Below are 14,029 nucleotides of genomic sequence, written 5' to 3' on the forward strand. Positions count from 1 at the left end.
GTTCGGTAGCATTTAAGCTGTGATTAGCGAGCGCTCTAGTGCCAGGGCTCCGATAACGTCAAACGTCTGATGGACTGATTTTTTTGAGGAATTTACAAGACAGCGAAAGCCTTGCGTGGCTTCGCCCGACGCCCTCACATGGGTAATCCACTCTGCATCGCGCCCTTTACTTTACTAGACGGCTCTTCTGTTTCTAGATTGAGGCCCGGCCTTCTCGTTAGTAATGCCAGGCTCGAGGACTTGCCTCTAGCAATCTTTTTCCTTTCCGTGGACCCCCCTCTCCCGACCAGTCATTGTTCACGTATATCTGCTTGTTCCCCATCGTCCGGCGCCCTTGTCGTACGGTCCTCCCTCTCGCGTGCTCTCCCGAAATCAATATATTCTCCTCCCTTCCCACCTCCTTCCATATCTACCTCTAAGTCTCTTTCTCACACAAACTGACCTCAAGCAACCATGGCCACAGCTACAGCCGCTCGCACCCTCGCCAGGGCCATCCCACGAAGCACAGCTTCTAGCACATCTTCCCTTCGCCTCGCCGCGCGCACCTCTCGGAACGACGCCCATGCCGCGAAGCGCTTCTTCCAAAACTCCTCCCGCCGCCACTATTCCTCCGCTCCTGAACCTCCCAAGTCGTCCTCCAGCACCGGCATCATTCTCGGAGCTGCCGCGGCAGCAGCTCTTGCTGGCGGCTTCTACTACTACAACACACAAGGCAAGATACCGGAAGTGCACCTGAAGAAGGGCAGTGCAGGCGAAACAGCAGGCCTCTTGAAGCCCACCACCGAAGACTATCAAAAAGTCTACGACGCCGTCGCCAAGCTCCTCTGGGAAAAGGATGACTATGACGACGGCTCCTATGGCCCTGTTCTGCTCCGTCTCGCATGGCACGCATCCGGTACCTACGATGCTGCCACCGGCACTGGTGGCAGCAATGGTGCGACCATGAGATTCGCGCCGGAGGGTGACCACGGCGCCAATGCGGGCTTGAAAGCTGCTCGTGACTTCCTGGAGCCGGTCAAGGAGCAGTTCCCCTGGATTTCGTACTCGGATCTGTGGACGTTGGCGGGTGTCTGCGCCGTGCAGGAGATGCAAGGCCCCATCATTCCGTGGCGACCGGGCCGACAAGATCGGGATGTCGCCTTCTGCACGCCCGACGGCCGCTTGCCGGACGCCTCGAAGGATCAGAACCACATCCGTGCCATTTTCGGACGCATGGGCTTCAACGACCAGGAAATGGTTGCCCTGAGCGGCGCGCACGCTCTGGGCCGCTGCCACACGGACCGCTCGGGCTTCGATGGTCCGTGGACGTTCTCGCCCACGGTCATGACAAACGACTATTTCAAACTGTTGATGGAGGAGAAATGGGGCTGGCGTAGCTGGAACGGACCAAAGCAGTACCAGGACAAGACCAGCAAGAGCCTGATGATGTTGCCCACGGACATGGCCTTGATCCAGGATCCCATCTTCAAGAAGTACGTCGAGAAGTACGCCAAGGACGGACAGGCCTTTTTTGAAGACTTTTCCAATGTCGTCTGCAAGTTGTTCGAGTTGGGCGTGCCGTTTGAGAGCAAGCCCGAAGACAGGATTCGGTTCAAGCCTACTGCCGATGAGTCCTGATTTGGTGCAAGAGTGGGGGAGTAAGAACAATCATTGAAGGATGTTTTTGGTGGTGGCCAACACCTCCAAGATGGTTTCCAAATCGGGTTGAAATGATAATCTGAGCCAAGGCAGATCTTTGAAGTCACCTTGGGCCCTCACGGTCGCAAGTCTGCGGATCGTTGAATCTTGCCATGCATGAGAAGCAGACATCCTTTATTCGATTAACAAAGAGTGACGCCGCCGGATATGGACTGCTGAGGATGTAAATATCACGGGGAGAGAGCAGGTCCCAGGGGGTATGGGGCTTCTTTTCTTACCTCATTTTGAGCGTGGCTTGATTTTGCTTTTTTCTGAGCATCAGCGTTGGGTGGTTCATCTGCTAGACATAGACTGAGATCTCGACATACCCCTGGTAGATCGATGCGTTGAGGGCATTTTCTTTTTCCAATTTCAATGAACAAGTGTTTGTAACTCTTCAGTATCGAGCATTTTATGGTTGGTTCTTGATGTGAGTAAAACATATGATCCAGACTTGCGTGTGCCTGATGTCCGGACTAGAATACAAAGTATCACGTTCATTACATTTTGAACAAACAGCCCGAGACAATGGATTGGAAGGCTTTGATGTGGATGTGAACATCTCTGATTGATCTTTGTATTTATCTGACAGATTTGGATTGCTTATCAGAATGGGCACAACGCTTTGATGACATTGTGGTAGAATCCTTCTAGTGCAATGAGGCGGTTAGTCCGGCCATTTGAGGATATTCTCATCTTCTCTCGTTGCTGGGTTTTCATTGGATATGATGTGCTCGTACAACAGGGTCGTGCTGGTGCTGGGGCGTGAATTTTTGACGCGGTGAAGGCCCACGGGGGGATGTAGCTCATTGGGAAAATGTTCAGTGGTGCAGAATGAGTCTTGGAGTTGGCCGATCCTCTTTGGACGAGAGCAATGCGGTCGATGATCGTCGTGAGACAGAGTTGTTGCAACTTGGATATGTTTGGCTGGTAGCCCCTGTGCTTGGGCGATCAAAGCTGCTCCCAGTCTGCTTCATTCTCTTTGCCAGCGTCCACTGCAGAGCTTCACTTCTGCTTCCACCTGCTCGGCGGCTCGCTCCTCGATGACCAATTGATCTTCGAATTGAAGGAGTACGTTTGTCAGTGCGGGGAGGTTCTCGTACTCGATAAAGCTCTGAATTTCTAGAGGCGTAAGGAAAGTGCTGTACTTTGAGCCTAGGCCCCCAACGATGTTTTTGATTTTACAATCAAGTCCTCGGGGTTGACCTGCATCCTCGCAGTCCTGGTCTAGCAGTGTGTGTTGGTTCAAATAATCGGTCATGTTCTTGCAGTCTTTGAGGCGCAGGCTAGTCGACTTGGAGTCGGCGACCTTGACAGCGGTCTCGTCGTCCATCTTATACGGGTCTTCAGGTAATTCCAGGCATCAATTGGGCGGTATTCCTCTTCGATTTCCTTTCTGAGAGTAGGCTCGACCCAGAGCATGAGAAGCCCGAGGCCTTGCTCAGCAACGAGACGGTTCTCGAGGTGGTTCGACCGAATAGTGTATACGTCCCAATTATCATTGAAGACTCTCCAAAGGCCCTTTGACAAAGCCACAATGCGAAAGCCGCGCGCCCATCGATTGTAGTTCGCTTGACCGACGAGAAGCTCGAGGCCGAATTCGTTACCGGGCACGGCTTCTGGCATGCTGAGGGACATTTTGTTGTGATGAAGGAATGTGGCGGTGGGTACTGGAGAGATGAGTAGGGAACATGAACGAAATCAGGCGGGGCTGGGGTAGATGAGAAGGTTAACAGGAATTGTAGGCAGGTAATATTGAGGTGAATGTTTGCAGCCGCGGGCCTAGAGGTCAGGCAGTGACTGTGAAGTCAGCGCAGTCCAGCCACGTTCATCTTCACTGCGACTGCGTGCTCAGAGGATTTGCGGATGACAATGGCACCAACATGCCAGAGGTGAATGCAATCTCGAGCTGGCGCTTTTTGGTGAAGCGGATCGCATCAAAGGTTAGTTCATAGCAAACACAGGACGGCACTCGAAGTGAAGCATTTGCGCATCAGCTTCGCCCTCCGAGGTCAAACTGATCGGAAGAAGTGTCGTCCAATGATCCAGAAAGCCGAGAGGTGAATGTGGTGTAAAGTCCTGCTTGGGCGAACGGATCACCAACGCGTTTGGTCGACAGTTACTGTTCTTGCATTGCCAACGCCTCGTTCCGTACAGCCCGAGGAAGGCGGTTATGATTGCAGCACGAGGCTGGTTTGCGAGGCTTTGGCTTTGGTTTTGAGGAGCGGTCAGGGTGATGAAGGCTTGTCAAGTCCGACCTGTCAGCTCCCTCAGTCCGTTTGTCGACTTTGAAGATATATTAGCGACAGGGGACTCTCATGTATCTTAGCAGGATGTCTAACCAATTTTCTCACTCATAATGGCACGGACGATCAGCAAATTACATAACCCCTTTTTCCTCAGCCAAGGAAGTCGACCGACATATTTCCGACATGGAGGGATTGACGATGTTGCCGCAGCCCAAGATGAAGTACTCTGGACACGTCTAGTCTTGCGAGCGTTGGAGAGTATCCTGCCTCGCGTTGCACATTTCCATAAAACCCTCCAGAATCTGGTCTGGCACATCGAACAGGAAGGTGCCATCGAACTCGAAATGGGCAGCGAGCTGTTGAAGGACACCTGCAACGAATCCACAGTTGTACTTGAAGCCTGCAATCAATGGCTCATTGATTTTGAATGTGTCGATCCCATCCCGAAGTTGAGAGATATGGTTGAGGCAGGACAGAATATTGTCAGAGCTCATGACGCGCATTCCAACAACCACATTGATCGGGAGATGCTGCTGAGGGTGATCGACGAGGAAAAGGAGAAAGCGGCATTGCAGGGAACTTTGGAGATACAGGTCCGCTCTTTGTTGTGCGAGGCTCCGGATGAGTGTAAAGACGTGGTGGTCTGTGGAAGACTGTTGGACTGGCAGTGCTCACCCTGGCAACCCGTTGAAGAGGATAGGGCTGTTGGATAAAGCCGTTGACAAAGGGGACAAAGGGGACGGTTGCTTCCCGCTCATCCTGTCCGTCAGCTTCAGCCCTGGGAGCCAGTCTGGTATGAGGCGTGGTGTTCTCAACGTTAGTATCACGGTCATTGATTGATCCGAGACAAAGGAAATGCCTTGGTGACATTGTGCACTGAGGTCGGTCCATGACAGCTCACCCAACGATCTGTTTGCACTATAAGCAGCAGCCTTCTGCCAGATAGTCCAGTGTACCCTCAGCCTTAGCACTGTCAAGCTTGTCCACTTTATAGATAGAATATCTGACTCACTAAACAGGTTCTGGGTCCAATTCCGGCACAAACACCATATCCTAGGAGGCGTCCACTGGCAGTCTGCCACCAAGCTTCTGCGCTGTACCAACGAAGTCGCACATGATCCCCTTCCAACCTCAGCCTTGCCATAGGCGGTCTGACACTACTTCAGGGTGAGGCAGTATATGTGCTCTTGGCGCAATGACCTTGCTGTCGTCAAAAACTGCAAGCTGCGCGATCACCCACAATCGACTGGTCTCCAGCCGCACAATTTGTGTCAAGCCGCAGGACCAGCTGAGCCGCAATGATGTCGTCGAGAGAAAGAGCTAGAGTCAACAATGCCGAGACTGCTTCTCCTTGGCCAGATCAAGCAGCCAAAATCCTCACACTCACCGATCTCACCTCCCGACTTAATTTCTTTCCACTCGCAGAACCACGGGAGTTCCAAGTGCACGAGATGTGGGGGCTTGCGCAGCGGCTGACGGAGACAGGACGCTCTAAGCGTCAAGAGCTCACACAAAACTCCACAGGCATAGGTACAAAGACATCCTTCATCCTGAAAGTTGAAACTGAGATTCTTTGCGCAGATTACCGTCACTATCGGCCGATAAAAGGCACCGACGTCGAGAGGGCCACCAGGGCCATATTCAAACTCCAAGCCAAAAGCGACGCAAACGACATCTTCAAACGCATCATTCGAACCAACCTCGACGTCCTCAAACATATGAAACGCGTCTGTGACGAAGAGGAGGAAGCTCCACGAGTGGAGTTTTTCGAACTGGTCTGCCTTGGGCTCAACCAGAGAGAAGTGGTTGACGATGGAGCCTTCAACGACCGGTATGGCGAAGTGGCTCGCAGATGGAAGGAGCACAATGACTGGAGAAAGATCTTGGAGGACGAGATCCTGCTCTCGTGGATAGCCGGAAAGCGACTTGATATTGTGGCACGAGCTAGGATGCTCGTGGCCGGCGAGGAGCAATTCGAGGAGTTGCTGGAGGATTACAATCAGCTGCGAGAGGAGATGGCTCGTCTGGTGCTGAAGATCAGCGCTGCCACAGGAGGGAAGGAGTTTTTGTTGCGACATAAGAACGAGCTCTGGGACGTGGTGGAGGAGAGATAGGCGAGTTGAATCAAGAGCAACGTGATCGTGGAAGACACCGTTCCCATCCGCAGACCTGAAAGTGATATTCGGCGTCCTGTTCTTCGCTCTTGAGAAGCCTTCTTTCCGCTGCTGACTTAGCAGTAGGGCGGCAGCCAGTGGAAATGACGGAATACGACAGGGGCTCCTGCGCGCTCTATCTCGCAGACTCGAGAGAGTGGCTCAAGACTTTGTATCTTGACCAAAAGACTCTCTTTGTGTTAGTAACATGGAAGTAGCGAGGACACTCGTGGAAAACAAAGTACTCTGGACTTGATCATGAGGTGAGACAGCCTGAAAGGTATGGAAGAGCAAGTCTCGAGTTCAATGATGAGTAGCTCAAATCTCATTTCCGACTTTCATTGTTGTTGACGTTTGGCCCCCATGAACACAATTCTGTGGGCATCGTCTCCCTTGCCGGGAAGAAGAGCTGCACACGATGGCTCGTGGCCTGTTCTTGCATCAATCTCGAAGACAATTCGAACAGCTGGAGAGAATCATCTCCTTCACGACAAGATCGAGTTCTATCGGATTGATACCAGGTAATAATGGATCGTCTAGGGGTACAGAGAAGGAGTGAGAAGGATGGAGGGCTATCACGGCTAGTTAGCTCCTTGGGAAACGCGTCACCTCAATCCCCGTCGACGTCCGTACATCCACCATCCTCCACCCTTCCCGCAGCCTGAGCGTGTCTCATTTTGTTTTCTGTCTCAAATGGAACCGTTCTATTAGCCACAGGCAGTCAACAGGGGGAGTTGAGCTACGGCTGGTGAATGCACGAGAACGTCATTACGGTACCTAAGTGCCGGGAAGGAGACTTTCCAATTGGTACTCGTATCTAGGCTCGCTAGGTAGCTGGCACCTAGCTGGTACCTGGCATTGTCAAAACAACAGGGTATCATGGACCTATTTCGCTTCGTCCGGTTGGCATGTTACTCCGTACTCCGTACTCTTTTTGAAAGCTACTACTCACTCCCTGTACTCCGTGCTTCATTTCACTCCTGTCAGCCTCCTTCTTGCTCGTCCTCGACGCCGTGCTCATGTTGTCGTTCTTGTCTGGGAGGCGTTCAGTCTACGAAAGATGCTGACCCTAGCTTATCCATCACTGTTGTTCGGCCTTCTTCTGACCCAAGGAGCCCTTGCGCAGAATGTTGGGCAGTGGAACATACCTGAGGGGACTAGGCCGAATTTCACCGATGTCTACAACAATGGAAACAGCATCACCTGGTCGTGGCAGGGTATGAACCGTTCCATGTCCGACTTGTGGTTGACCAGCTTCGATCCCACAGCCTCGTACGCCCTACGTGTCGCTTCAAACATCAACATTACCGAGCCCGGAACGCTGCCCTGGACGATCACTGTGACCGAGACGCAGATCGATATTGACGACCGCTTTTGCCTAAGATTCGTCCTTACAGGGACAGATATTTTTCCACTCCACGCCGACCAATTTCCCAGTCCAGCATTCCTGATTCTGAAGCGCGGACAGACACTATCTGCGACGACCGCCTCGAGCCCTGCCAATGTGCGCAGCTCGAGTGTTGGCGCAACGTCGGCTGCCGCGACGAACCCCTTCAGCACGACCTCGTCTTCCCCATCCATCTCCGCAACTCCCCATCCAGCTATCGACCCACCCCGTCCAGGTCTCAGCGCAGGAGCCAAAGCAGGGATTGCTGTTGGCGTGGCTGCAGTGTTGGTGATCATACTCGGTCTATCATTCTGGGTCATGAGGTTGTACCGACGAGTCAAAGCTGCCTCCAACCACCACTCCAAGGGGATCATTCCAGAATATCACGAGTCCATGCCAACGAATGCTGCCGATGCAACCCCAACCATCAAATATATCTCCGGTGTTCACGAGGTAGTGGGTGATAGGAGACAACCTACAGAGATGAGTACGAAGCGGGAAGAGAAGGTCATATATGAAATGGCAGGCTGATTCATGTCTGCTTATGGGAACAACTCGGTGTAAAAGTCAGTTTGTCTAAGATATATCTCACTCAAGCGCTTGAAAAGACGTGCGCACAGCGAAATGAATGGTTTGGACGAATTGACGACTGCCTCTCTGGCAACAACGCTCCAAGCCTTACAAGTAAGAAGGACTCTGTGGCCGAGATATCATTTCAGCATCAACTTGGTGTTTTGATGCTCGTTCTCCGCCACATGAGGTGTTCCCTTCTCACCATGCACGGTACAAGGCATGCGGTCCCTAAGGATCAGAACCTGCTGCGGTGACCAGGTCATTTCGCACCCAAGTCGCACTCAGCATCGACCGTACCTTTCTCAAATGGTCCCACCGTAGCGCCTATGGAAGTCAAGTCAAGAAGCCCTTGTTCATCGAGCACGAGATGACGTCTATGGGCAGCGTTCGAGATGATGCCGCAACAAATGCTCAGATCTACAAAGGAAGATTCGACGACACTTAAGCAAGACCTGATGGCGGTTGCCCTCGCACGCACTTTGATCGGTCTTTCAGCACTCGCCAGCACTTGCACATCGACTGATCCAGAGGCCCGAGTTCGTTGCTTCCTATTAAGCGATCCGCTCCTTCCTCGACACAGGTCCACGCCACCTGCGACCGACACATCTCAAGCCCAACGGTTGCTGGCTTCGATCAGCTTCTCACAAACGTTAATCTGTATCACAGCTTTGCTTTGCATATTTTTTCATACTCATAGCTATCAGTCTGCTTTACACAGAACGCCGTTTGTCCAGTCTGGACCTTTGATCTCACAATTTGGTTACGGATACCCTCGTTTGTCCTACCGGCCCGCGATCTCTTTCCGACTTCGAGTTCAGGATGAGCCCTTGTGCAGAGACGTCTAGGCACCCAGGCAACGCCGCCATGGAAGTTGAGACGGATACCACAGACCTCGAAGAACGTATTTGGGACATCAGGAAGGAGCTATCAAAGGCCGAGGCATTGGCGATGCTCAGGACAAATTTGAGCCTGGACAAAATAAAGCTGCAAACTATGACTTCCGGAGAAAGACTGTCTGCTGCCGATCGAAGTTTAATAGGCATAATCCTGCAGGCCGTCCCTCTCGCTCGATTGTCCACCCACGCCACTTTATTCATCCTGTTTATCAGCTATCTCCGGGTGAGGTCACTGGAATGCATCAGGGTGACCAATCTGAACAATGACACCGCCTGCGCTCTCTATGCCTGGAAAGCTGAAGTGGTCTTAACACTGATCCGGGGGATTATTCAAGAACGACAAAAAATCCAATATTCATTTGATGCACTACGGTACTCGATTTCAACGGATTGTTGTTGTGGTACTATCAGGAACAGATGCGATCAGGACTTCGACAAGTTGAGAGACAATGAAAGACGTATCCGCGCATCCGAGGAACGTTTTCTGTCTGAAATGTCTCGCCTGTCGGCGTCACCAATCATCGTCGAGACATTACGGTCGACGGGAGTTGGAGGACATGCTGAAGGATCATGCGCACTCTGGGAAGTGCTCAGACATGAAATAAAGAGCATTCCGGCCGCATGCCATATAGAACTACCAGACCTTGCTCTGCCTTCAAATGTGACGCTCTTGGGCGGTGCCTTGCAAATATTGTGCCGGAAAGGGGCTGTGGCAAACAAGAGTCGAGGAGAAAAGGCTGCAGATCTGGGATGCGGGACACGTTGGCTCTAAGGTCTCGAAGGTGCATCTATCTTGGTAGTTTAGAGGAAGCGAATGTCTTTCCTTCAGATATCGCGCAGGATGGTCAAATGATATGGATCACCAAACGCAGCTGGCGTACTCGTATCTTCATCGTTCTTCCTCATTAGTGAACACATGGCACAATTACAATGACAGGACAATCCGCATTCGAATACCAAACACAAACATTTCACATTTTCCATGCCGATCGACCTGCTGTATAGGACGTTTCGTGCAATGTGCCTAGCCTCCGTCCTTCTCGCTGAAATCCCAGGCAATTTTGACCTTTGCCCAGATCTGAGCTCGGCGGACTGCGGACTCTGGTCTGTGGTCTGTTATCCCAGGAATCCATCACTCCTGCGCAAACGCCGTACTCCAAGCTCCGTATGCGCTATGATATGCAACTCCGGTCCCTCCATCATGGTGGATCCCTTAACTGGTACTCATCGCTTTCATCTATCGCTTCCTCGGACTCCCCGTCCCTTCACTCCCATCATCAAACTCATCTTCCTCCTCGATCAGCGCGGGCGTGCGTCTCTCATTCCGTCTTTTCGGCCTCCGCCGGCGCGCGCTGGAGATATTACTGGCCGAATCGTCTGGCGCGATCTCGCTGAAGCCGTCCCATTCACCGAGTCCATCATCAGTCTCGCCTTCCCAGCGTCCGCCATTATTCATCATGTCTGCTGGACCACCGGGGCCGCCGCCGCCGTCGTAAACGCTTGCGGGCGTGTCCATTCGGACTTCGATGCCTCCGCCGACGGTCCCACCACGTCGTCGTTGCTGCGCCGCAGCGAGACCGGCCGATCGTTCGCGCAGCGCCCGCCGCACGATCTCTGCTTTATTGTGTAGCGCCTCGAATGCGTCTTCGAGCGCCTCCATGCCCGCATAGATGTCGCGCTCGATCTCGGCGAGTGTTGCCAGCTCGGTCTCTTCGTCGAATGCGATGGGCGCGCCGTATTGCGCATTACCGGTTGGATATGGCTGTGTATAACTTCCTTGCCGGGAGCGGTAGCCGTTTGCACTGGTGCAGGTGTTGCCGTTGACGTGTGCGCCGGCATGGCCAGGTGTGACGCCTCTAGTCGACGGCCTCTGTGGGGTTGGGCCACGAGAAGAAGGCAGATCGTGTAGTGAGGGAGGAGCGTCTTCGGCTCCACTCCGCAGAAACCCGTCGAAGCGGCCTGAGACCAAGATTTCCCACTCATCGTTTGAGATGGCGGCGAGGGTGGCCAGGGCGTTGTGCAACGTTGGGTTGTTGAGCAGGAACAGCGCTGATTCGGAATCTCGTGGCACTGTGTGGAGTCGGTAGAGTCGCTGGATAGCCTGTGACGCGATTGCGATATGTGTTGGTCTGACTTTAACAGCTGGAGCCGGCGTGGGTGTAGGTTGCGGAGGGCGGATTGTACCGTTCTGCGATTGGAGTTCTGGCGTCGGTATTCGCCTTGGAGGTTCAATAGGTCGATCTACGATGCCAAGCAAGTCTTTGAAGACCGGTCGCTGGTCGGCTGGGAGGTGTGTCAGGATGGCGAACGTGAGAGTCTCTTCGTCGACTTCTTCAGGAGGGGAGCTCGGATTGTCACTCTGCCGATTGAGCCATTTGTCCACACTTTGTTTGGTCTTCCGCGATTGTCGAATGTAATGCTCTCGGTACTCGTCAGGAACATCCATGTCCAGCTTCTGCATCGGTACGTGGAACTCGAGTGAGATACCTAGACCTATAGGCGACTGCGTAAAGGCGAAGGGAGGCCAAGCAGGGAGATCTTTCCTTCCTGACACCAGTTCAAGAACTTCTCCCCAGCTGACGCATCTAACGTCTTCTGAGAGGTCGTACTCGCACATTGGGCATCGGCATGCTTCAGAAGAAATGTCACGTGCAAAAACTGCTTCAAGCCTGTCGAGGAGCCGCCGTGCAACTGAACGGTAGCCGGTTGCAACTGCCAGAGACCCATTCTTCAACATGACTCTTTCAAAGTCGTCCAGAAGCGCTATGTATGGTTCGAAGAGGTGTGCAACCACGATCGGAGTCTGTGTCGGCGACTGTGCTTGCTGGATCGCCATAGGCTTGCCTGCCAGCAGAAGATTTTTGGGTACAGGGTGATGTAAGCCACCGTACTGAAGAAGGTAGTCCACTCTGGGAACGGCCACGGGAGCTGGAGGAGGCGGCGGAGGCGGGGGGCCAGGTGTGGCAGAATTAACACCAGGTGTCCCTGATGATAACGACGACTCTTGTTCCACAAAGACTTCCAGCGGACTAATCCCCCTTGACTGAGGATAGATCGTGCCGGGAGTCTGGACATCTTGAAATACAGCAGCCTGTGGTACTTTGGACCCAGGCCGTTGAATACTAGGCTGTTCAGGTGCTATGGAGGTGGCATCTGAACTGGTATTTGCGACTGATTCGGTCGCAGTTGTTGGCGTAGCAGGGGACCCTGTCCTGGTCGGCTGACTGACAGATCTCTGCGGAATATTGTTGCGGAGCGGTGTAGAGGCTTTGGGAAGGTTGTCTGATGCCTCTCGAGGTTTCCTGACCGGCGAACTGTCGGTGCCCAGTTCCGATGTACTGCGCAGATGACCATTCGATCTGGTTGATTGTGGCCGTAATCGAATCTTGACTCTTGCATCTTTGTCCCCATTCGAGGATCTCTCTTCTTCAGGTATCGTTTGCACACAGACTGGCTTCCCTGCATTGGACTTCCACTTTCCCGAGCCTGCGTTCTGATCAGTCAGAGGCGGACTGGGAGGTGCGTTGTGTGCGGTCGGAGTATGTTTCGATGCTGATAGTCTGTCCTTGGAAGCATTCAGGTCTGTTGCAGGAGGTGTGAAGATATTCAACACTGGCCGGGCAGCTGTCCCGACAGCCTCACGACTGTGCTCTTTGGAAAAAGATGGATATGGTAGACTAGATTTTGAATCCGACTTGAAAGGTACATCGTCGACTTTTCCAGGCATTGAGGATCGTCTCTTGTTGTCGACCGGTGAAAGGGATGTTCTTGACGATGTCTTTTCTTTTGTTGCAACTTTTCGATGGGATCGGTGCCTTTCCTTGTCTCTGTCTCGATCCCTGTCTTTGTCTTTCCTGTCTCTTTCCTTTTCTGATTTTGTAGACTCCTTCTTTTCTCGCCGCCTCTCGGCGCTGTTATCTCGCACTTTGGAAGGCATGTTGGACCGTAGGTTGCATGATGCGACCTGCTGTGGAAGTGGTCAAGGCGCTTATATCGCGGGTATCATTTGCGTCCGGGGATTCGATGTGGAGAGATTGCGATTGTCCTACGGCGCTTAGGCCGGTAGATCTTTGACTTTGTCACAATCTTGGACTTTCCCAAGGGGTTTGAAGGCGGAAGGGCGCAGGGAACAGCTAGACGACAACGAGGTGAATAGATAGAGTGACAACGATTATTGGGAGTAAAAGTTGTCGTGTCACGTTTGCAATTATTGCGGAGGCTCAGGCTCAGGCTCAGGCTCGTATGATGTAGTTGGCAGTCAAGGCGCAGGCGGTGGGCAAAGTGGGTGGCAGGGAATTGAAGATGGCAGGGATCCAGGGTTGATCATTTCGTGCGTGCCAACTCCTCTGCCTACCCAGTAATGAAATGCCTTTGGATGAAGGGCTCAGGCGAGACCTCCATGGACGATATTTCCTGTCAAGCGAAGGGTGCACAGTAGGTCGGTGAATAATGGTTCCTGTACAAGCGAGTGTCTACATTATCCACTGCAAACTGCAAACTGGACTGCTTCATCCCGGCGTCCCGCTCCGAATGCCTGGCAAAGGACCGGGCCATCATCCTTTGGTATTCCACTACACTAAACTAACCTCGCACCTCATCGTGCCACGTCAATCTTGCACATTCAAAACACTCTCCGCTGTCCCTTGGGCTTTACATGTTCATAGCCAATGTCTTCATTGGCATCGACGCACCACCAATGCTGCTACTGTAAAGCTGGGCAAGGCAATGTAACGCTTGGCCGAAGACGATTCCATGCAATGATGGTCTGCAGGAAGCACCATTGGTTCACATACACGGTTTGCCATGAATCGATTGCTTCTTCTTACTGATCGATGACGACCCATGTGTCGATTCCGGATACACCAGATGCATTATTTGCTTGGTCTACGCTAACTTCCGTCATGAACATTGGGGTTGCAAAGTCCCTGACAGCAACTTTGCTAGCGCCTGTGATCTGGCGATTCAGGCGTCCACGCATTACCCAGAAGTACCGTACAGCCTTACAGACCTGTTGCACCCCGGTCGCTGTGCGCACAGTCTGAATCCGCCTTGCCGACGCCCTGATTAGGCGTTAGGCAGCCATTCAAGGCTGAA

At 52.7% G+C, this 14,029-nt stretch overlaps 4 protein-coding genes across 4 annotated transcripts; 3 read left to right on the plus strand and 1 right to left on the minus strand.

Moving 5' to 3' along the window:
- Window positions 1-199: 199 nt before the first annotated feature.
- Window positions 200-2,137, plus strand: PV05_01871 (uncharacterized protein). Its single transcript, XM_013466919.1, has one exon. The coding sequence runs from the start codon at window positions 454-456 to the stop codon at window positions 1,615-1,617; it is 1,164 nt and encodes a 387-aa protein (XP_013322373.1). The 5' UTR covers window positions 200-453; the 3' UTR covers window positions 1,618-2,137.
- A 3,087-nt stretch (window positions 2,138-5,224) lies between these two features.
- On the plus strand, window positions 5,225-6,040 carry PV05_01872 (uncharacterized protein; the record flags this gene model as incomplete). The annotated part of the gene is made up of 2 exons (XM_013466920.1): window positions 5,225-5,456; window positions 5,508-6,040. The coding sequence occupies 2 exons, from the start codon at window positions 5,225-5,227 to the stop codon at window positions 6,038-6,040; spliced, it is 765 nt and encodes a 254-aa protein (XP_013322374.1).
- A 950-nt stretch (window positions 6,041-6,990) lies between these two features.
- Window positions 6,991-9,896, plus strand: PV05_01873 (uncharacterized protein). Its single transcript, XM_013466921.1, has one exon. The coding sequence runs from the start codon at window positions 7,140-7,142 to the stop codon at window positions 7,995-7,997; it is 858 nt and encodes a 285-aa protein (XP_013322375.1). The 5' UTR covers window positions 6,991-7,139; the 3' UTR covers window positions 7,998-9,896.
- On the minus strand, window positions 9,775-13,377 carry PV05_01874 (uncharacterized protein). Its single transcript, XM_013466922.1, has one exon. The coding sequence runs from the start codon at window positions 12,870-12,872 to the stop codon at window positions 10,173-10,175; it is 2,700 nt and encodes an 899-aa protein (XP_013322376.1). The 5' UTR covers window positions 12,873-13,377; the 3' UTR covers window positions 9,775-10,172.
- Between the last annotated feature and the right edge of the window lie 652 nt (window positions 13,378-14,029).

The sequence above is a fragment of the Exophiala xenobiotica genome (assembly GCF_000835505.1).
Source record: "Exophiala xenobiotica strain CBS 118157 unplaced genomic scaffold supercont1.1, whole genome shotgun sequence".
NCBI classification, from domain to species: domain Eukaryota; kingdom Fungi; phylum Ascomycota; class Eurotiomycetes; order Chaetothyriales; family Herpotrichiellaceae; genus Exophiala; species Exophiala xenobiotica.

Excerpts from the sequence above, each read along its gene's own strand:
- PV05_01871 (XM_013466919.1), top strand. The coding sequence starts at position 454 with ATGGCCACAGCTACAGCCGCTCGCACCCTCGCCAGGGCCATCCCACGA.
- PV05_01873 (XM_013466921.1), top strand. The coding sequence starts at position 7,140 with ATGCTGACCCTAGCTTATCCATCACTGTTGTTCGGCCTTCTTCTGACC.
- PV05_01874 (XM_013466922.1), bottom strand. The coding sequence starts at position 12,872 with ATGCCTTCCAAAGTGCGAGATAACAGCGCCGAGAGGCGGCGAGAAAAG.